We start from the raw sequence: 22,449 nt of genomic DNA, 5'->3' as shown, positions 1-22,449 counted from the left end.
AGAATTAATAATAATAACTTCACTTTCATCTTTTGTTAACCTATATAAAAAGATTAATTCCTCAAAATACCATATTTTAAGTTTTTTTTTCTTCTAAAAGTACCACAAAAGTTTTTTTCAAAAGTACCACGAACACAAAAAAAGGAATTTTAAGGATGTAAAATTTATTTTTCTTAGTTTGGATTGACAATTTTAGATTTAGTGTATAGTTTGTAGGGGGTATGGTTTAGATTTAGGATTTAAGATTTAATTTTTAATATTAAAACTTTATTTTAATTTTGTGGTTTTTGGAAAAAAAACTCAGTTTAATGGTATTTGGAAAGTAAATCTAAAATTGGTACTTTTGAAAAAAAAAAAAAAAAAACTATCACATATCGGTTCATTCTAAAAAAAACCATCATCATCAATCACAACAAACACAAACACATACACATTAAAAGGAAAACTTTAGTATCTATGTTAAGCACTTTCTCATACACTTTTTAGTATCTATGTTAAGTACTTACCTAGTCCTCTCTTCTAACGTTAATCTTTTTGTTTTCTTATTAACTCGAAAGATCATGAGCCTTATATCCGTGAATATCTTCATTGGTACGTCGGTTAGATATAGCATTCATCAAATTTAGGACAACTGATGCTTAATTCCTTTGGTAAGAATAAATCACACATGTACAGTACAATAATAGACTTTTGATTCACCTCCAACCTCTTAATTTGGTCAAAACACATCCTCAAGCAGATCCTTATGTACGTATGTTGATGAGTATAAGATGAATGATTTGACTGTTTGCAGACAAAGAGATAGTGAGATACGAAACGCCTAAACTGGTGGCGGGAATACACAGATCCGTCTTCGTGCTGTTCAAACAGTGTGGGAGGCAAACGGTGATGGCAGCGCCGGAAACAAGAGTGTTTCAACACAAAAATGCGTTCTCTTCTTACTTTGGTCGTCTTTCTATACTGTTTACTTCAACGCCCAACGTGAAACTGCTCCTCGACGACGTCCTTCTTTTATTAATCCACTTATATAATATAACCTCTACCTTATAAACAATAAAGCTCAATAAACCTACAAAGATTATGGATGGTTTATCAGACTAAATCAAACCACTCCCTATATGTTCAAATATATCCAATTTTGTTCAGGTTTTGTTACTTAACAATATAAAAGAGTGTATGTTATTTAAAATGTTTCTATAAAAACAGTATTCTATTCTCTAACCGGTCAAAACAAACTTACAATATCGTTCCATAAAATAATCAAAGAAAACATATAATTTCACTAGTAGCTGCCTCCATCAATAATGAGAAAAATCTGTGTAAGGTAGTAACTAGTTCACTTTTGAGTCAAAAGCTTTATTAAGTTTTCCTTTGCCCGTCTAACAAAAATAGTATGCACCACTTTGGATCGATCACCTCTTCTTGCTGCTGTTCTTCTTCCTTCCCTTGACTTGGCTCTCCAAAGCCTTGAGCCTCTTACTAACAGGACTCAACGATGTTGAAGAGGCCCTCGGGTTTACTGGCGAAGCTGGTAGTGTCTGGTTCTGTGAATGGTCCTGCGTCATGGCTTTCATTTTCTTGAGAGCTGAAAACAGGTCAAATGAAGGTTGTTGACCTGGAGGAGTTGGAGGCAGTTCTGGTATGCGTAACATCTTCTTCACTTGAGGACGCTTAATCACTGTCATTAATCACCACATAAACCATTCCTTGTTATTGTTTCAAACCAAAGAATATGCTGCAATTAGTTAGGAATCTTGATTACACACACTCACTCACCAAGTCCATACATGAGGGAGAAGATGTTGGATGTAATCCAGTAACAAAATATAGCCTGCAAATAAATTTTCGCAGAGACATTAGAAAATCCATATCACAAAGTCTTTGGGGTTGTTATTACCGGTAATAATAATAACCTGCGGAAAACTCATTGTCATGGGCACCGTGAGGAGAGCGAACCCCCGGAAAACATTTTTTATTGTGCCAGCCATCGGATTCCCTTCCATGCCTTCTTGTGCATTACACTGGGAGGTGACAACAATTCAAGCTTAAGTTTGTAAGTCTGACAAATGTTGAAGATGTCAACATTGTTATTTAAGTTAGCAGAAACGGTACCTCAACGGTTATCAAGAATGTCAATCCTGTTATAACCGGCAAGATGTATAAGCTGTCGGGAGTTGTTAGATCGGTAAACCATAATGCCCCTCCTGTTTGGAATGAAGGTACCTTCTCTGCCATATTTCGAATCTGGGGAAACAAATTTAACTCATTTTGAGACAAAAAGCCTCATGACAAACAACATATCCCAACAAGCATCTTAAAGATTAAAAGGTCTTACAGCAAGAAAAAAGCAGATGAACAGAGGTCCCTGAATAAGCATCCCTTTCATTGGAGTGAATGGAGTGACACCATATCTGTAAATTATAAACAAACACTGTATGGTTATTTGGACATATCAACCAAAATAGCTCAAAATGTCAGGAGACTACACCAACTCAATAGCCAGCAGCAGACGAGCTATAATATGACATAGGATAGCGCACTTGCTTCCCAACTATGATCAACGAGGGGTAATTTTGACATGAACTCCAAATCTTAATAATTAGTCTAGAATTCTTGATTAGCAGACCAAAAGAAGTCCAACACTCCAAAAGAGATGTTTCAAATTGATTTCTGGTCAAAAGAAGTTTAAATCTAAAAGCAGCTTACTCTTTAAACAAATTCTTCATCTTCTTTTGACCTTCTGCCATCGTAACGGCGTCCATGCCCTGAACGGAAAATATAGAGAAAAATTAAAGAAAGATGTAGATAAGGAAATTCGGGGCTAAAGCTGAGTGGACATATAGTCAGTACAAAAGCTATTGGCAGAGTAGCAAAAGTGAGGAGGAATCGCATGATGTATGGCTGTAATGGAAAAGTTAACATACCTTGTTTTGCATTTCCTCCCGGATGGACTCCAACCGTGGCTTCATCAGCTGCATAGGATCATAGAATACACTACTGATGGATGCAGCAAACGGCAGAAATATAGAGAACCAAGTATAAATGCCAGAAAATATAAGTTAAAGTTCATCGACTTATTTATGCTTTTCTTTTATAACTTAAATTTTGTTTCAGAACATGAGTACGTAAACACAGAAGCAAGACGAAAATGTAATGGTTGAAAAGTAGAAGATCCGCATGAAATTTACAAGTACTTCCTTTATGATTTATTGGAGACTTGTGTCATTGACTACAGTGATGTGAATCTCATTTCCTATTCTATTGAGAGTCCATATTCCACATGTAATGTTTAATAATTTCAAAATCGAAAAAGCATGTCTAATTCTCTAAATACAGACAATCTCCATATTTGAAATGACTTTATATAGGCACTATCCTAAATGGTCTGCAAAGTGAAAAAAAGAGGAAAAAGGGAGACACATACCGCCAACTTTGTCGTGTCTTTCATTTGTTTGATCAAGAGAGGAACTGTTGATGACCGGATCAATATGGTTGCCACAACAATGGACGCCCACCTGTTAGGATATGAGGAAATGGTAATATCTTAAACATATGCTATGTCCAGAATTTAACTCATATATATCCAGGAGTATTTAGCTAACGTGTGATGTAATTAAGATCAACTCCAGGCAGATTAATCAAAGTGAAATACGACTCAAAAACAGAAAGAAAAAAAAAAAATCAAGTTCCTTACCACTCAAAGCCAGTGAATGAATGCACCATATCAATGCAATGCTGAAGGGCCGCAATAGGGAAGAAAGAGTCAGCAGCTGCAAGTGTAACTTCACTGACTGCAGCGGCAGCCTGAGCTGGAGCATCTTGCAATGTTGATTCGCTTATGACTTCTGCGATATCGGACATGACGCCAATATTTTCCGAACCGACACCTTGTGCACTTGACATGTAACGATAGAAAGCAAAACCAGAAGCAGGAGCCAGAGGCAAATGTAAGCTTCCTCCTCCTCTTCCCGGGATTTTGGAGAAATCAAAGCTGTTGTTAACGGATCTTTGGTGAAGAAAGCTATGGTAACTTCTTTGAGATGTTTCTTGACAAAATGATTCCCCTTCATGATCATTTACACGAGGGACAATATGATAAACTGGTTGATTCCGACGAGCGAAAAGTGTGGACCTTATAGATAAGGTTCGCCTGAAAGCCATTTTCAGAATCTAAACAAGATCCTGCAAGTAGTAAAAAGGACAAATTACTAAATTGGTGAAAAGCTGTAATTTTGGTCACAGACGAATTAATAAATATGTGATTTTTAGATCAAAGAGCAAAGCTTTTTGTCATCCTCGATCTTACTAACAAGATCCTTAGAAGAGTCATACTATAGATTGAACTGTCACATATGAAAGAAACAGAGCAGATTTGAAAGCAGAGAGATTTCAATAGCAGCACCAATCAAATCAGAGACTTAAACATACAATATCCAAATCTAAGCTAACCATATGGTAGAATCAAGCATTTAAAAAACCACAAACAGAGTAACGATCAATAGCAGCAGAGGAACAAAACCAATCTTGAACAGAGAGAATCTGAAGAAATAGTGAAACCTGGAAATGGAAGAAGAATACGGTGGCGGTGAGATGAGACAGCTACGGCGAAAAATTGACGACGATGATAAAGGGGTTTTAGAACGGCCCAAGTTTTTTTTTTTTCACGACATCACTAATGGAACGTACGAGATTCAGATTGGTACGGCAAATTAGGGATTTTAGTTAAACCGAACTGGTTTGTGTTTGTGTTTGGTTTAAAAACCGAACCGAATCCGATCGCTTTTGACTTTTTGACTTTTTTAACCTTGAACCGAATCCGATCGCTTTACAACAGGGAGGCCGGCGTGGAAATTTGGGTTATGGAGGATGTTAAGAAACAAGAATGGTCCAAGGTTACAATAGTAAATAGCCCCACTGGAACTGGTGAGATCGTTTTCGTCAATAAGATGGTCATCTTTCCTGACATGGTATCAGTTGTCTATTTTGATCCTAATCGACGAGATGGTATGAGACTCGTTGGAATCCATTATCCAAGGTACTAGTGCGGAGGAAAGAAAGCGCAATCAACTTATTTATATATGGGGTATTCCATATCATGTGGAGAATACAATGTGTTTGTATTATAGTGTTAAATTTTCCAACATATTTTTTTTTTTTTCATTGAGAGTGACTCTCTTAATTATCTCTATGAGCTTATTCACCTTTTACTTTGCACGACTTCACTACTAACATTGGTTAAGAAATGCTAACGTGCACGTCAATCAATCCACACTATTGTGCACCATGAATCATCATTCGCATGAAATGACTTGTTTTTAGATGTGAACATATAATCCGAAATATCACACAACCTCTGTTGGAAACCAACTCCAAACACACACACAGAAACGCTCATTTTTTTCCTGTCTTGTCTATAAACCATAGCTTGTATAACAAGCAAAAACGTTCTAGCTAGCTAGCTAGTTTTGGTCAAATAAAGATTCATCATTCTCTTATAAAGATATATATGATGAAATCATTCTATCCGGTGATGTCTCTCTTCTTATTACTATTGTCGGCTACATGTTCAGCGACGGTGCAAAACGCTGCGGATTGTGCGGCGGTGGGAACGCTGGTCTCGTCGTGCACGAAGTTTGTAAACTACGGTTACCCGGATCCGATACCAGGGTCGAGCTGCTGCGATGCGATGACGGTGATCGGGACCTACTCTGATTCGTCGGATAAGAGAAAGTGGCTCTGTAATTGCTTCATGGAACTCATCAATGTCTATAACTCTAACGCCACCGCCATTTCTACGTTATCTGGTTTCTGCGGTGTTGTTTTGGGTTTCACCATCGACCCTAACACCGATTGCAACTTGTAACTTACTACTAAACCTTTCCTCTTTGTATATATATTCTTATATCATCTAAACTATCAAATTTGATTAATTTATATGCTTTTTTCTAGCATTCAGTGAAGGCACTAAAATCTTTCAAGGCTCAGTGGATTCAGAACGATGTCGTACCACTCACGAATTATGTGTTTAAATCTGACTGAGGAGGGTTTGGTTATATCCTAAACAAAGATGTATTAAACTCATTGTTGTTGTCTTGGAAAAATAGTTACATCAGTTAGGTTTTGTTTAGTTTCAGTTTTTCTAATATCTAAATAATCTAATCATTTTAGTCATTTCAACATTCCGTTTTTGACACAGTTTAAACCGGTATAAGTTGGATATAAGCAGTTTGATTAATCTGTGATTGAGCACTAATCAACAAAGGTAAGAGAGAACAGAGCTATGTTCCTTCTTTTGCAAGCAATCGAAACTTGTTAAAAACAATTTACACATCCCCCAGTGTTAACACCTTTTAGCTCCTGAAAAATTACCAAACTCAAACCACAAAAAAAAAGGAACAAAAAAAGTAAAGAAAAGAGAATCATAATCTAAACAAGAAACGAAGAATGCATCCTCGATTTCGCGCTTTGGTTACGATTCAATCGATCAGAAAGTCCTCCTCCGTAGTAACCGGGGCTTCCAACATCCGTACTCTCTTCTGCAACCGCCGTGTAGTAGTAATACTGTCCCTGAACAGATCTCTTGTAGCCACTGGTATCATTAGAGACCTCAGATCTCTGTTTCGGCGCGCTCTGTGACCGGACTTTAGCTTTATAAGACTCTGTGTTAGCCATGTAATTCGGGTGATAACCCGAGTAGTAATAGTTATTACATCCCCAAGAATACTCGCTTCTTGATGTCGGCGTAAATGGAGTTCTTCGTCTTGATCCACTAGACCCAACTTGAGGACTGTTCTCTGTACTTCTTGGACCCAACAAAGATTGTTGTCTTTTCCTCGGAGACTCATTGTTTCTCTCTGAACGTAGCGGTTTGGGATGAAATTGAGGCTTCCAAGTATCCACTTCTAGGATCTTGTCTTCGTCTTGGACTTCCTCGGCTTGCCAATCTAACCGCTTAGAGCCACCACGGTGGTCCATAGAGATGACTTCAGCGTTTGAAACGCAGCGAGTGTGGAGAGAACGTGGAGAAGAAGAGGAAGATGGGAACAATAGAGCGGTTGAAGAGTGGAAAGAGACAGAGGAGTGAGAAGAACGAGAGGCTCGAGCACGAGCTTGAGATTGGAGACGAACCAGAGTCTGCATCCTTCTAAGCATATCTGCGGTTTGTTTTCTCACTATGTGTCCTCTCACTAATGCTTGAAGCTTCACTAATGCCTTTAGTGCTCTTAATGCCCTCCTCGCCTGAAATGTGTAACACATTAGCCAAAATAGAACCAAAAAAAAAAACTTCAAAGCAGACAATAAATGCAACAAGACCCAAGTTTCACTCGTTTGCATGTACTTCCGACGCCAATGTATAAAGTTTATAATTTTTTGATATAAATATAAATATTGACTTCATATAACATAAACTTGAAGTAAAAATTGGCTCCACCACAAATAATCGAAGTTGAGTTTGCTTGAAAGGGAATGATAACAAGGACAAGACGAGTTTAATCATTTGTTAAAGACACAATCATCGTTAATTTTGAACACCGCTAAAGGGATTAGTGGTTTGTGAAATTATTCTATCTTGCTTTTAGTTTCCCAACCACTTCCACTTGGTACCAAAAACTAGATATAGTAATCACAGAGCCCACCATTCTCGTAAGTATTATGTCGCAAGGCCAAATACACACACACACGAGTTCTTCTTTTCACATTGGTCAAGATGTGAGAACACACATACTAGATCTTGGAAATAACATAATTTAACACACATACTAGATCTCCAAATTCCGTGTTTTGAACCTTTTTATTACTAATAAACAATTAATTCATCCATAAGAACTTGAAAAAGAGTTGGAAAAAACATGGTTAAAAAATGAAACTTTATTAGCTAAAAGTGAAGATAAAACAGGCAACTTGCAAAAGTTTTTGGCTAAAGATTTCAACTTTAAAGTTTCTGTTTCCTAATGAAAAAGAGAGAAAAAAAAAAAAGAACCCATCTGTAAAATACTAATTAGTCTTATTTATTTCCATAAAGTTCAGAACTCAAAAAAAAAAGCAGAAAATAACGTGGAAAGAAAGAAAAAAAAAAAAAAGAACTTGGCCCATCACACAACTAAAAAAACCAAATGATTCACACCAACAATAATCTAAGTTCATCTAAAAAAATCTTATCAGATCTTTCATCAAATTTTCTTGAGTGGCTAAAGAAATAAAACAGAAGAAGAAGAAATATATATTTTTTATAAGTACTCTGTAATTCATAACCACTAAAAATAGTGTCGGCAGAATGTAACAAGTTTCAACGAAACTTCTTTGATTCACATTTGTTTGTCTTCTTCTTCTTCTTCTTCTATAGTCAGTTTCTTTCGGACCATAACCCCACACAAGAAAATACAAATTTTACCCATTGTTTCCATTTTTCAAAATTTTGAATTTTGGGAATGATTAAACGAAACAAAAAACCCGAATTTTCAGACAGCTAGTTCACACTACGTTAAAGAATTTTAGTAAAGTTTCCTTAATAGATTAAAAGATTAACTGACTAACTGAGGAAGAACAGAGAGAGTTTTCAAGTTTCAAGAAAATGAGTAAACTAACCAGATAACCACGAAAAGACGATTGAATCTTCATAGCCGCGAGATTCTCCTGAGCCCACCGACGGTTACTTCTTCCGATTTGAAACACCGACGAGTTTCCTCCACCGCCACCGTTTCTCCCGCCGCCGTTTCCGCTAGTGAGTCTGACGACTTCCGCAGCCGCATGAGCAGCAGTAAGAGCAGCTTCGGCCACAGCAGCAGTCGCAGCCGCAACGGCTATGGCATGTTTGTCGGCATCCAAACCATTCTCCTCAACCACCACAGATGACTTGGACGGAGCTTTCTTGCTTGAATTAGAAGATCTGGTGGTGGTGAAGCTCCACCTCCGTTTATTATCTGATTTATCAGACTTTTTTTTACTCCCCCCGAAAAGTCTCCCGAAAAAGCCCATCGTTCATCGTCGAAAACTCGCCGGAGAGTGTTTATCTGAGCCGGTTAATCTACTACACTCTTCATTTCATATCATGTAGTTGCTGAGACTTTATTTATTTATTTATTTTATTAAGTTACAAAGAAAAAAGAAAAAAGAAAACAGAAAACGTTTTGGTTATGGAGAGAGAGCTTAAACGGCTTATATATATTACACATTCAGACAGATTACAGAGTACGCATCCACGCGCCAACATGTAACACGTTAGTTACACGCGTATTTTTTGAAAGGCTTAAAGCTTGACTTTATTTAATAAGTAAAAAAAAAAAAAGCGTCGGTTAAAGTCAATGGGCCTGACTACTCCTACCAACCGTACCACATCTGTTCTTTGTGTTTCGGTTTCAAACCCATTTATTATATAACATACGTCACTTTTATGTGTTCTTTTTTCTCTTTTCTTTTTTAGTATGTGTGTAATGTGAAATGGGATGTGAAATTGTGAAGTGATGACTGATGAATATTAGATATTTGAATTATGTATGTTGAGAAAATGGAAAATAAAATTTTCATTTTGTAAAAATAAAAGAGAGAATAATTGGGAGGACGTGTCATTCTTTGAAGCCCATACTTTCACTGGAGTCAAGTGTCTGCGACTTCTGCATACTGCAGCTTTTTTTCTTTCTTTGTTCCAATGACTGCAAAACTTTACAATTTGTGTAGGGAATATATTTTTTTTTTAAATCAGATTTTTTGTTGTTGTTGTTGTTGTTGTTGTGTGGATGATACTGGATAGGTGGTTTATCTTGTATCCAGACCACATAATGTTACATATGTTGTTTATTGTGGTGGCATATAATCCGAAGTCTTGTACTTCAATAACTAATTTTAACAGTTTCCATAACAATGAAAGGGTTAATACTCTTTATTGCAACACTAAAGATATGTTACCCATAAATTTTTAACCCAATTTGAAAGCTTTATAATTCCTTCCAAGTCACTTATTATTCGTTGTCGTTTATTTTCTACTCATTATGAGGATGCAGTTTAGAAGTAACTCAGTAAGTCTATATGAAAAGGCAAATAATAGGGAATATTCGAAAATACAAATAGCTGTGATGTACATGATAACGATCGTCTAGACTAGAAGCCCCCAATAAATATACTATCCTCAAGTCTTATTCAGCAATCAGCAACTAGGGGTCAGGTATTTGTAGACTTTCTAGCTTCTTAAACACACATACTCCACTTTTTAGCTTGACCAACAAAACAACTTGCATGATTTTTCCATGCATATATTAAACAACCTACAACTAATCTAGGAGTATTTATTTCCGATAACTAGACTTTCGTACATGATTAAAAGCATTTATTTTCGTACAGGAAAGTTTTATCCTCATAATTAGCAAAGCCTTATTACACTAGTACATAAATTTCCAAGCAAAACTTATCAGAACTTTATTACAAGTATCGAAAGAAAAAAAAGGCAGAAGCGAGAAAAAAAGACATAAAAATAGAATATTTCTCATTATTCTTTATTTTTCCCATTTCCCTCGATCATTTCAGAGAATTGATTCGTAGCTAAACTAAGCACTTATACCTGCACAACACAAACCAAAAGAAGAAAAAAAAAGAAAAACTCAGAAAGAGTTATGAAATACGAGTCCTACTATACATCATAAAAGAACACTAGTCGAGTTAGCTAGAGTCAGCCTAGAGTTGATATATGAGGTTCAATCCTACTTAATCTACTTTTTAAAATGTGGCTAATTTTTTTAGCCCAACAATTTTTTATTGTATCATTTTATAAAATCGTATAGATGTTGGTACAAAGCTACCGCGCGTATCCAAACTCAACTATGTATGAGATTTGTTCTGTTCATGCTCATCTTGGAACGAACCAAATTTTCCAAACTTATCGGTTAAAAGTGAATAAATCAGTACCGCAATCCACTGGAGGAAGGTTACAAAGCGCAGGAAGAGAGGTGGCTGCGCGGAGAGCGTTGCATAGACAATCTCTGTTAGTTGATTGAAGTGCGGCGCAACATTCTGAATTCGGTCTGCCTGAACCCGGCAGCACCATGGCGGCACACACCTGCACATTTCCTAGATCGTTGCCACATTCTTGGGCTTGAACCATCAGTATAGCAGCCATGGCTAGAAAAAGGACACTGAGAACGGCTGCCAAATACTTTAACGATGCCATAGATAAGTTTGTTTCTATATGTATATCTGATGTAGTTCTATCTATATGATTTAATTAGGACCTCACAGCAATATATGAATATTTATATAATGTTACGAGTGTATATATTTTGAGACTTGAGATATTAATTAGATAAAGATGCGCGGAGACGTTTGGCCACATGGTCTGGTTGGTTCATAAGATTAACATGCGAAAAAAAACTAAATTAATGAATATCATAACTGTTCCATTTTTAGTTTGTATTTTTTTTTCATAAATTAAATTCACGCTGAGTGCATTTATACATGTACTCAGTTATCTTATAGAAATAACTATAGTATCTATACAAAGAGTTGATTAATTAGCTTGAGTCTCTTCTATATTGTGGGGTGGATTTAGTAGGATGGTTGGTATATGGAAAATGAAAAGTATATGTTTTTCAAGTTTTTTTTTTTTTTTTTTGTATAATTTTTAATTAAACCTTGCATACTATATTTTTTTAAAAATGCATAGAGATATTTCATCACAATTTCACTATTTCAGAGTCAGAATTAGCAGACTACATATATCCAGCCTATAATAATGTTATCATTCGACTTGAAAACAGAAGCTGATGTTTAGGGACAGTGGCCAAGTGTTACCTACGATGAATGATATACCGCTTATGCTCGGAGATAAAAGTAACAAAGTTTTGCCTTGCTCAATGCTTACGCATACTTAAATCATAAAGCTTGTAATCCTCTACGGCTCCAAAGATCAGTGTTCTGTTTAGTAGTATGCAGAAAAAGTCATTTACTTATTTATTGAGAACAATATATATCATCTAACTACTGTAATGATCAAATGCTCTTTCAGACTTGGATGCGAGAACTGTGTTTATTCATTAGTTCTACTAGGCTTTAAATAGCCTTATACATAACAGAAAGATGAAAAACGTGGAGACTCTGCTCCTACAACTACGGACATTGGAAAGTGGAAGAAGTGCAACAAACTTGACCGTAACAATCGGTCTTTGACTGTGACTGAGCACGTCTAATTATTCAAACACAGAGATGCTTAGACTACTTCAAACAGACTCGCGCCAACAAACCCTCCCTAAACTAAGCTCAGTGAAACTTAGCTTAGCTTATCCGTGACTGAACAGACTCCAAGCTTGCTCCTCAACCTTTCAAATGTCTCCTGGTTCAACGGCTTGGTAAAAATGTCTGCAACCTGCTCCTGTGATCCGCAATGCACCAAATGTATCACACCATCCTTAACTAAGTCTCGTAGGAAGTGAAACCTTACTCCAATGTGTTTACACCTCCCATGAAAAACAGGGTTTTTCGAGAGCTTGATTGTTGATGTGTTATCGCACATAATTGCAGTGCTCTCCTCAGCTTCATGACCCAATTCTTCCAAGATTCTCTTGAACCATATGACTTGACTGGCACACACGGATGCTGCAACATACTCTGCTTCTGTAGTAGAAAGAGTTACGATCGGCTGCTTCTTGGACAACCATGCCACTGCTGCGTTGTCCATCAAAAATGCATACCCAGAGGTGCTCTTTCTACTGTTGATATCTCCCGCAAAGTCACTATCAGTGTAAACTGATAACTCTCCTGCTCCTCCTCCTTTGTACCAAATCCCAAAATTCACAGTTCCTCTTACGTACCTCAAGACCCTCTTAGCTCCTTGTAAATGCAGAGTCGTAGGTTCAGACATGTAGCGGCTTAGCAAGCTTACTGCAAACTGCAGGTCTGGTCTCGTTGTGTTGAGATACATCAGACTTCCGATGATCTGCTTGTAGAGAGTTTCATCAACTCGTTCACCAGCTTTATCCATGTCGAATTTGCTTCCTGGCACTATTGGACTGCGTACAGCTCTGCTATTCTCCATTTCAAAGCGTCTTAGGACTTCCAAAGCATACTTAGCTTGTGAGATGTGAATCCCTTGTGGAGTTTGGAACACCTCAATTCCCAAGAAGTATCTCATCTTCCTAAGATCAGACATGTTGAACTCCTCCTACATAGATAACTTAAACTCCTTCATCATGACTTTATTATCACCAGTATAGATTAAGTCATCGACATAAACACTAACAATCAGAATGTTACCGTGTTTGTTGATCTTGCGGAACAGGGTTTCTTCATTTGGAGACTTCTCGAATCCCTCATTTGAGAAGTATTCTTCAACTCGGCTAAACCAGGCTCTAGGTGCCTGTTTTAACCCATACAAGGCTTTGTGAAGCTTGTAAACCTTGTCCTCTTCACCTTCTACTTCATATCCTTTTGGCTGCTGCACATAGACCTCTTCTTCTAGAACACCATGTAAGAAGGCTGATTTTACATCTAACTGAAAAATTTTCCAACCTCTCTGAGCAGCTGTGGAGATGATGGTTCTGATAGTGTCCATTCTAGCAACCGGAGCATACACCTCTGTGTAATCAATCCCGTGTTCCTGAGAATAGCCCTTTGCCACTAAACGAGCCTTGTACTTGCTCACCTCTCCTTGCTCGTTTAGTTTGGTTTTGTAAAGCCATTTAACTCCAATACTCTTCACACCTTTTGGTAGTTGTGAGAGCTCCCACGTCTTGTTCTTCTCAATGGAGTCTATCTCTGCATTCATAGCTTCTCTCCATTTCTGACTTTTCTCTGCTTCTTCAAAGGTTGTCGGATCAGTTGAATTCACCACAACCATGTTTATCAGCTCCTCATCTTCGACTTCGTCTCCCGTAACATAATCATCGAGATAACGTGGCGGTCTGGATACACGTCCCTCCCTAGCTTGGACAGGTTGATCGTTTTGAACTTCTTCCGGATCTGCAGCAGGCTCTTGTGTTGCATTCTCTGACCCCTCTTCGTCATTTTCATCACCACTTTCTTCCCATATCATGTCGTCATCATTCCAGGTTAGCTCTGCATCGATGTGGTTGTTGTCTCCTTCCCAGTTCCAGTGCTTTGACTCTTCAAACACTACATCTCTGCTGACAACGACCTTCTTTGTGTTTGGAACATACAGTCGGTATCCCTTTGATTCCTCTGAGACACCAAGTAGGGTGCAGGCGATGCTCTTATCATTTAGTTTGCCTCGTTTCTCATCAGAAACATGCATGTGAGATACACATCCCCACACACGGAAATGTCCTACACTCGGTTTCACACCACTCCAAGCTTCTTGTGGTGTTACAGCCTTTACAGCATGAGTGGGACATCTGTTTAGGACATAGAAAGTCCAATTCACTGCTTCAGCCCAGAGGATTTTTGGTACCTTGTGAGACGTCATCATGGACCTGACCATGTTCATTACTGTCCGGTTCTTCCTCTCTGCAACGCCGTTTTGCTGTGGGGTATAAGCGGTTGTGAGTTGCCTTCTGATTCCTTCCTTCTTGCAGTAATCGGTGAACTCATGTGATGTGTATTCCCCTCCCCGGTAAGTTCTTAAGCATTTGATGCTCCTACCGGTTTCTGTCTCCACTTTTTGTTTAAACACTTTGAACTGAACGAATGCTTCAGCTCCTTTAAGAAGTACACCCATGCCTTCCTGCTGTAGTCATCTATGAAGCACAAGATATATCTCTTTCCACTAGATGACATCGGGCTTATTGGACCACATATGTCTGAGTGTATCAACTCCAACACTCCTTTAGCTCTCCACGTGCTTGTCTTTGGGATAGGGTTTCTTGACTGTTTTCCCACCAGGCAATCTGAACAGGTGAATGTTTGCATTTCAAAACTTGGTAAACCACGTACCATGTTATTGCTCTGCAGTGTCTTCATTCCGTGATGGCTTAGGTGTCCATAACGTTCGTGCCACAGCTTCCCCATCTCCTCTGATGTGGCTTGTAGGCAGTGTTGTTGGTTTGCTCCATTGCCTTGATCCAGGATCATGAACATTCTGTTTCTGCTCATCTTGCTTTCTGCTATTAAGCCTCTTTCATCATGATAGATTTTGCATTCTCCCCTCCGTATGATGATGGTTAGACCCTTCTCTTGAAGTTGACCGAGGCTTAGTAGATTGTTTCTAAGTTCTGGTACATAGTACACATCACTTATAGTGTATGCAGCATCATTCAGGATCAGCTTGACGCTTCCCTTCCCAACTACCTCCATGCGTTTGTCATTCCCCAGCTTGACAGAATGCTTGAAGTCTTCATTCATCGATGAAAACAGACTTTGATCACCACTCATGTGATTTGAGCAACCAGACTCAAGGAACCATGCTCTCTTTCTCAAGTCTCCTTCCTTCTCCGTGTGTGTCATGAGAAGCTTTTCTGCATCTTGCAACTTAACTTGAGGTGTTTCTTCGATGTAAGCCATCAGCAACATCTCCTCTTTCTCCTCAAAGTTGGCATAGTTGGCTTCTTCATTCCACCTGGGACATTCATGTTTGAAATGTCCGAGCTTGTGACACTTGTAGCATTCGATAATGCTTTTATCTAGAGGCATTCTGCCCCTGCCACGTCCTCTGCCTCTTCCTCTGGTCCCCGCTCCTCTTCCATATGTCACCTTCAATGCTTGGGTGTCATCTTGATCTGATCTTTTGAATTTCTGCTCATGCACCACCAACGAGCTTTGTAGTTCATCTAACGTGATGGTCTCAATGTCCTTAGACTCCTCTATGGATACGACCATGTACATGAACTTTTCACTGAGAGTGCGAAGGACCTTCTCCACCACCTTTGATTCAGGTAAGTCTTCTCCATTGCTTCTCATCTGGTTGGTGATTGCAAGAACACGCTTGAAGTACTCTTCCACCTTTTCTGACTCCATCATCTCCAATATCTCAAAGTCTCTTCTCAGTTTCTGCAGTAGAGACTTCTTCACTCGTTCGTTTCCTCCGAACTTCTTCTTCATGGACTCCCAAATGATTTTGGAGGACCTCATGTCCCGTATCTGCTCAATCGTTACCCTATCAATGGTTTGTGATTACCGGTTCCTCGAGCCCGATCTCGATCGAGCTCCACAATCCTTTCGCTCTGAGGAAATTCTCCATGACTTCACTCCAATGGTCCCAGTGCCCGTCGAACTGTGGCAGCTTCATCTTATCATCACTCATCTTTGTTTCTCTCTGTGTTTTCTCTCTCTAGAAACTGCGGTTTCTTTTAGGTTCTCAAAAGTCCAACAGAGCTCTGATACCAATTTGTAATGATCAAATGCTCTTTCAGACTTGGATGCGAGAACTGTGTTTATTCATTAGTTCTACTAGGCTTTAAATAGCCTTATACATAACAGAAAGATGAAAAACGTGGAGACTCTGCTCCTACAACTACGGACATTGGAAAGTGGAAGAAGTGCAACAAACTTGACCGTAACAATCGGTCTTTGACTGTGACTGAGCACGTCTAATTATTCAAACACAGAGATGCTTAGACTACTTCAAACAGATTCGCGCCAACACTTTAATGGGTTCGAGTCATATAATATACTTAATGTTTACTTTTCAAATTTCGTTATCGAGTCTCTTTATTGCTCTCTATAGTCTATGGCTCTATGCTACTACATATAGCTAGAGTTTACAGCATCTGTAAAATGGAATTGACCTTACCCAGCCAGTAATAAATACTGAACCTTTCAGCTGATTTGGAGGTTTGAATATATTGATGTAATCGTAATCAGAGATCCAAAGTGTTAAACTAAAGACATCAGTGTTTAGCTTGGTTTGTAATTGTACCTATCAGCTTTTAAATAAAAAGCTCATATAGACGAAAAAAGCACATATTGATTGATAAAGCGATGAATTCTTAAATAACAGTCTTCTTTTCCAGAATTAGTAACACTTTCCAGAAAAACCTCTTACGAAAAGAGAAGCTTAATCTAAGAAGAAGAAAGAACAACAACACCGTAGACACGTTAACAATGAAACCCCCTCATGAGATTCATATACCTAAGAAAGTTAGTCTTTAACTCAGTTCTTTACAAAGACAACATCGCAACTAACTATCAAATCTCAAAAGACCTCTCATGCCTTCCAAGAATATCCCATGTTTTCATCAACCTCATTGCTAAAGAACCCGTTATTCGCAAAGTTGAGAGATGTATTAGTGACCATACCGTCCTGGTTTTGGCCCTGCTCTAACCCCTTAATACCTCTGAATCTGTTGGAGGTGCTTGGTGTTTCCACTGTAGGAACATAATCTGTTCTGTTTCTTCCCATGTTGGCATTGCAATTCATCATGTTCTGACCAGATAGTGACTGCTGTTGTTGTTGTTGACCGGAGCCTCCATTGCTGTTTGCCATCTGTTGCCATATTTGGTGAATCATTTGTTGTTCCAATGTTTGGTTACCACTACTACAGGAAGGTGGTTGTTGGTGGTATTGCTGGGTTGAGCTATTATTATAACTGGAGCTTGGCATTTGCCGCTGAGGAGACAGATGGGAAGAAACACCGCTTATAGATGGGCTATGCACAAAACCAGGCAACAAAGGACTAGTTCCTTGATAGCTCGGGGATGCACTCCGGTTTCTTGATGGCTCTTGTTGGATCGTGGTGTTGTTTTGGTCTGAATTCAGATGGTTTTGTTTCATGAGCATGGTCTGGTAATTGGTAAGCGCAAAGGCAGCGGCTTGTGCAGAGCCAGGAAGAGCACCTTGACCGGTCATACTGTTCATCGGTATGTTAATCCCGGAATTTCGTAAGGCCATCAGTTTGTTGAGACTGTTCCTATCAGGTGGAAGTCCTCGAGCAGCAGTTGCTAGTTGCTCCATCTCCTGCATCTGCGATTTACCAGCCTTCATTCGATATGGATAGCTCTTCAAAGCCTCTGCAGATGTAAAAAGGCAGCAAGCTTTCTATAAGCACAAAGAAATAGAACACAAATGCGTTTTGATGAATCTCAGGGAAACTCTAAGGTTTCTGTATCAACTTACCGATTGGACCCACTTTTTGGTCACGGCAGAAGTCAATCATATCTTTCATGCTGCTGACAACCTCAGAAATCTGTTAAAAAAAGAAGACAAAGAGTTAAACATAAAAAAAGGAGACAAGCAATGAGAAAGTGTAGAGAAATTAGGAAATTACTGACTTAAGAAAGTAAGCATAGAGATACCTGCAAACACCGAACATATCGTTTGGAGAAGCCTAAGTCATTGAGTGAATGTGACTCCAAGCTTTTTGCTAGTTGACGTCCAGCAGCCATGACCCTGGAACAAAAGACTTAGCATCAGCATATAATATTGTACTATCAAGCGAAATTAGCTTTTATCTTCTTTGCGTCAGTGCAAGAAGATTTTTTTTACCTCATTACTCAAGAAAATGCAAGAAATAGTGAAATTGAACTGACTGAAAGAAATAGAGATGAAAGAAAGGTTAAAATTGACAAGACTCATCGACTCACATATTGCTATTCGCTTGCAAATCCTGCTGATGAATCCCATCTGATCCACTTTGATCAATTGTGCTCTGACATTTCTCTGCAACCTGAAGTAGCTGGTTCACCTGCACGACCCAAGGAAACAGACATTCCAAAGTCTCAGGACCAGGTATTTCAAAGCTACAAAGGTTGTACGAATCATTAATGTTACCTGTGGAGCTACTAGGCGACGAGGAAGTAGCTCTTCATGTCGGCGAGTACAGAACTCCCATGAGAGAATCTGGAAAAAAAGCAAAATGATAAACTAAACCACTCTAATACATAAATGATTGAACGTACTTAGAAAACAAAAGCTCTTTAAACCTTCAGCTCTTGGGAGAATATAATCCGAAGATGGCCTTCGCGAACAACACGGATCTGTTCATACACACTCTCCTGAACTGCTTTCCCGTACTCTAACACCATAATTCCAGAACCATATCTGCGTTCAGATGGTACGCCCAGATAAAGAAGCTCGTCAAGGACACCACTTGCAAATTTGATTTCGTTAAGCCTTGGCAGGACATCAAAAGTTGCTTCTGCATAATTCATAAGAAAAAACTTACTAAGAGAAGATGTTTTGCTACCATAAACATTTTTGATTTTTTCATCTTCTTCATCAGGGTAAACTAGAACTTACCAAATCCTCTTCCTGATTTAGAACCACAAAGATCACACTGCCATTCATCCTACAAATAGCAAATATACAAACAACAGGAATAAGTAACCTATGTGCAACTCCACCGTAAGACAAGCATATGATAAGCTCAAATGATCAAGAGAAAGAGAGGAGACAAACCGTGGCTGCCTGAGGAGAAACGCCAAGTGCGCTATGCCCCACATTATCATAATGAGAAAGACACCATCTTTTCTTTGCGCGAGGAGAAAAATACTCCGTGACAAATTTCCTCCAATAAACAATACTGCTCTCCTACAAAATCAGTAATGACACGACTGGTATCTGTCAAGAGCTTTTTTTCTAGAATACACATAAAACAAATAATTCTGAAGATTATGAGCACACTCACAGAAGGCCTTTGTCGCTGATGATATAAGTACTGCATCAATCTTCGAGCGCAGACGCTATTTTCATAAGATCTTGGCCCATTGGTTAACTGCAGTTGCATTCCTTGCTGCAACTGTTGCTGCTGCTGTTGATGCTGCTGCTGCAACTGTTGTTGTTGCTGCACTTGTTGCTGTTGCTGCAGCTGAACCCGTTGCAATGGTGGAAGGGACTGGAGATATTGTTGCTGTTGCCTCAGCTTTTGTTGCTGAAGCAAAAGTTGGAACTGCGGGTTTTGGCCTTGTTGTTGTTGTTGTTGCTGCTGCTGCAACATATCCTGTCTCTGAAGCCATTGACGCAAAATCTGCTGCTGCAGAGCATCATCCTGCTTTGAATCCAACCTAGGCTTTTTCCGTGCTTGGCTCAAGTTGTTTGGGTCTTGAAAGAAGGATTCAGAAGCACGCCGAGCCATCGAAAGCGGGATTTGATTAGTTTGTGATGTAGGCAGCGATGTAGCACTGGAGCCACCAAGCTGAACACTTGGATCATGTCTTTGTACCACAGTAGACCCATCAACAACTGATGACCCAGAGATGCTGATATTGTTTGAAGAGAAGGACATTGGAGACGCAGGCAAACGCATATAGGACTCGTTATTGATGCTAGCACTACGCTGCAAATGAGGACCACCTCCAGAAAGCCCTGAATTAGCATCAGTCACCATGGAACTAGCTCCAGCGCTTGGACCAGGGGTAGAAACACTCATCATAACCGGATTGTGAATATCCCCAGAAACCATACTGAGATTGTGATAGCCACCAGTAGGTCCACCACATCCAAGTACAGAGTTAGACGAATTCCCATAGGAGGAAGTCAAGTGAGAGTTGATGAAACTTTGGGATTCATCATCTCCTTGAAAGAAAATCCCAGAGGCTGAAGAAGCCATTAAAGGTAGGGTCTCAAAAGCCAAGTGTTTCTTCTTCCCCAATGCGACAACAAATGTCCCACCTTTTTACTGCGGATACCTACAAGGACAAACAAAAATACATATTTCACCACTTATATAAATCAGATCAATAACATTGTCTTCTATCGAAACCTAAACTCGAATCTGGTACTCCTCTAACATTGAACTGACATCTGTAACCCCCAAAATCAAAACCCTAATTTTTTTTTTTCTAAAGTTCGTTACTTTACATAATTAACCGAGAAACTAACCAAATCCCACAACAAAAATAATAGATTTCATCCCTTAAAAATCTTGAAATTGGATACTTTAAAAGCAACATAAAACTATATAAATTACAAAAGGAAAAATAAAAAATTATAATAATTCAGAAGACCACAGAAGAGACCAACATACCAAGAACTGTGAAGTGAAGCTTCGATCAACATAGAACAAAAGCTGAAACCACAACTAGCAGAAACAAAAAAACCCCAACTGAATCGAAACCAAAGACGAGGAAGAGAATTAATAAAGTAAAATAGAGAAAACAAAAAAAAAAAGTTTTAAGCTTTGTAATATATATATAAAGATTAAAAAGCTACGATAAATAAATCCTTTTTTTTTCTTTTAAGTTAGAATATAAATGGAAAAAAAAAATCCTGGAGAGAGCTGGAGGAACAATGCACTTGACGCGCCTAATGTTGTTAATAAACCTAGTTGAAATCGTAATGAACTAAATCTGACCGGACGAGCCGGTGACCATCGCCTTGTGGGTTTCTCGCAAGTGCTTTTTATTACCCTTTAGTCAATACCGACACGTGTCGGATTCATCGAAACAAGTATCGTTTGATCGATTGGTTAAGCTTTAGACGTTCTGATAGCGTGGCGTAATCGTGACCCTATACCGATAAAGTTAACTGTATTTTTGGATCGTCCGATTGAGAGTGCTGATCGTGTGCGACGCGTGTAGATTGAAGTTGATTGACGAGGGAGTACTAATTTGTTTTATTTTTATTATTTTTGGGTAAATAACTGTACCAATGATTGCAGCTGTAAATGAGTGGGCTACGACAAATATCCCCTTTTGTTTTGCATGATTACTTATTGACCCCAATATTACTCACTTTGACAATTCCACCAACACAATAATACTCCCTCTCTCTCATAAAAAATAAAAAATATTAATGTTTAAAAGTTTTTATATATTTTAACAAAGAATGATTATTGAGTTTAAATATAATTTTTTCTTTGACTAAAGATGGCAGAGTATTTTTTCGGAGTTAAGACCCATATATCAAGATTGTTAAGTGGTTTCACCAACCATAATCTTAGCCCAAAAATCTAAATTAGGCTTTTGTCAATCACACACCTTACCAAACTAAAAGCATAAGCCCTAGATTAGGTTCTTGCGAGTACTTCACCTACAGAACAGAAGATAAAGAATCTTGCGAAACAGAACAAAATATTGTAACTTGAATTAGATAAAAAAAAAAAAAACATAAGCCCTAGCTTTCCAATTTGCAACAGGCCCATTTATTAAACTCTATACCCATTATTAGGCCCATTTATTAAACTCTGTACCCATTATTAGACCCATTAATAAAATACCAGAAATAAATAGTTTACAAAAAAAACTCTGTTCTCCAACAGTGGAAAGCTCTGTTCTGGGACAGTCTTTTGATGTCAAAACCCAACCGTGTCTCTGTCTGTCTAAACCACTAACTTGTTTCAAGAAAGGATTAAAGAAAGCTTTCGTGTGGTCTGTATGTTATCAGGTCCAAAATTTAGCAAGAAGACACACCACACCGACGGTAATTCGAGACAATTTGGATCTGCGCAAGAGAGAGATTAATTACAGTTTGCAGAGTATTTTGTCGGGTTAAAAGCGATGACGTGTAACGCAAGTTCCTGTATTCAATAGATTACTTGTAACTTATAAATGTAGAACAAGACTTATAATAACAGAACAGAGATCAGAGATGATAAATGTAGGGGATATAAATATCGTCATTATTTATCATGAGAAATA

At 38.4% G+C, this 22,449-nt stretch overlaps 5 protein-coding genes across 5 annotated transcripts; 1 reads left to right on the top strand and 4 right to left on the bottom strand.

The window, feature by feature from the left end:
- Window positions 1-1,191: 1,191 nt before the first annotated feature.
- Window positions 1,192-4,844, bottom strand: LOC104762366 (mitochondrial inner membrane protein OXA1). Its single transcript, XM_010485643.3, has 10 exons — window positions 4,558-4,844; window positions 3,695-4,182; window positions 3,425-3,515; window positions 2,925-2,972; window positions 2,707-2,765; window positions 2,336-2,411; window positions 2,113-2,244; window positions 1,914-2,021; window positions 1,777-1,831; window positions 1,192-1,678 (listed from the first exon to the last, which is right to left on the bottom strand). Exons 2-10 carry the CDS (start codon window positions 4,159-4,161, stop codon window positions 1,413-1,415), a joined length of 1,302 nt encoding a protein of 433 aa, XP_010483945.2. The 5' UTR covers window positions 4,162-4,182; window positions 4,558-4,844; the 3' UTR covers window positions 1,192-1,412.
- A 530-nt stretch (window positions 4,845-5,374) lies between these two features.
- On the top strand, window positions 5,375-6,222 carry LOC104762364 (putative non-specific lipid-transfer protein 14). Its single transcript, XM_010485642.3, has 2 exons — window positions 5,375-5,859; window positions 5,950-6,222. The coding sequence occupies exons 1-2, from the start codon at window positions 5,507-5,509 to the stop codon at window positions 5,957-5,959; spliced, it is 363 nt and encodes a 120-aa protein (XP_010483944.1). The 5' UTR covers window positions 5,375-5,506; the 3' UTR covers window positions 5,960-6,222.
- A 68-nt stretch (window positions 6,223-6,290) lies between these two features.
- Window positions 6,291-9,180, bottom strand: LOC104762363 (protein IQ-DOMAIN 23). Its single transcript, XM_010485641.3, has 2 exons — window positions 8,587-9,180; window positions 6,291-7,239 (listed from the first exon to the last, which is right to left on the bottom strand). The coding sequence occupies exons 1-2, from the start codon at window positions 8,974-8,976 to the stop codon at window positions 6,427-6,429; spliced, it is 1,203 nt and encodes a 400-aa protein (XP_010483943.1). The 5' UTR covers window positions 8,977-9,180; the 3' UTR covers window positions 6,291-6,426.
- A 1,128-nt stretch (window positions 9,181-10,308) lies between these two features.
- LOC104762362 (tapetum-specific protein A9-like) lies at window positions 10,309-11,197 on the bottom strand. Its single transcript, XM_010485640.3, has 2 exons — window positions 10,897-11,197; window positions 10,309-10,552 (listed from the first exon to the last, which is right to left on the bottom strand). The coding sequence occupies exons 1-2, from the start codon at window positions 11,156-11,158 to the stop codon at window positions 10,539-10,541; spliced, it is 276 nt and encodes a 91-aa protein (XP_010483942.1). The 5' UTR covers window positions 11,159-11,197; the 3' UTR covers window positions 10,309-10,538.
- A 5,623-nt stretch (window positions 11,198-16,820) lies between these two features.
- On the bottom strand, window positions 16,821-21,230 carry LOC104762361 (putative transcriptional regulator SLK2). The gene is made up of 10 exons (XM_010485639.3): window positions 20,838-21,230; window positions 19,500-20,499; window positions 19,271-19,402; window positions 19,112-19,160; window positions 18,796-19,010; window positions 18,644-18,712; window positions 18,457-18,557; window positions 18,169-18,262; window positions 17,990-18,059; window positions 16,821-17,883 (listed from the first exon to the last, which is right to left on the bottom strand). The coding sequence occupies exons 2-10, from the start codon at window positions 20,418-20,420 to the stop codon at window positions 17,081-17,083; spliced, it is 2,454 nt and encodes an 817-aa protein (XP_010483941.2). The 5' UTR covers window positions 20,421-20,499; window positions 20,838-21,230; the 3' UTR covers window positions 16,821-17,080.
- Between the last annotated feature and the right edge of the window lie 1,219 nt (window positions 21,231-22,449).

Source organism: Camelina sativa, chromosome 18 (assembly GCF_030686135.1).
Source record: "Camelina sativa cultivar CO46 ecotype springtype chromosome 18, ASM3068613v1".
Taxonomy (NCBI): Eukaryota; Viridiplantae; Streptophyta; class Magnoliopsida; order Brassicales; family Brassicaceae; genus Camelina; species Camelina sativa.
Note: the sequence above shows the minus strand (reverse complement) of the source record. Positions and strands in the feature narration are given on the sequence as shown.

Coding starts and splice junctions, on each gene's coding strand:
- LOC104762366 (XM_010485643.3), bottom strand. CDS start 4,161: ATGGCTTTCAGGCGAACCTTATCTATAAGGTCCACACTTTTCGCTCGT. Junction 2,766..2,924: donor GGGAGGAAATGCAAAACAAG/GTATGTTAACTT, acceptor TTTTCCGTTCAG/GGCATGGACGCCGTTACGAT. Junction 1,679..1,776: donor CTCCCTCATGTATGGACTTG/GTGAGTGAGTGT, acceptor GATTAATGACAG/TGATTAAGCGTCCTCAAGTG.
- LOC104762364 (XM_010485642.3), top strand. CDS start 5,507: ATGATGAAATCATTCTATCCGGTGATGTCTCTCTTCTTATTACTATTG.
- LOC104762363 (XM_010485641.3), bottom strand. CDS start 8,976: ATGGGCTTTTTCGGGAGACTTTTCGGGGGGAGTAAAAAAAAGTCTGAT. Junction 7,240..8,586: donor CGTCTTTTCGTGGTTATCTG/GTTAGTTTACTC, acceptor TACACATTTCAG/GCGAGGAGGGCATTAAGAGC.
- LOC104762362 (XM_010485640.3), bottom strand. CDS start 11,158: ATGGCATCGTTAAAGTATTTGGCAGCCGTTCTCAGTGTCCTTTTTCTA.
- LOC104762361 (XM_010485639.3), bottom strand. CDS start 20,420: ATGGCTTCTTCAGCCTCTGGGATTTTCTTTCAAGGAGATGATGAATCC. Junction 18,558..18,643: donor GTCGCCTAGTAGCTCCACAG/GTAACATTAATG, acceptor TGGGTCGTGCAG/GTGAACCAGCTACTTCAGGT. Junction 17,884..17,989: donor CCAAAAAGTGGGTCCAATCG/GTAAGTTGATAC, acceptor TTACATCTGCAG/AGGCTTTGAAGAGCTATCCA.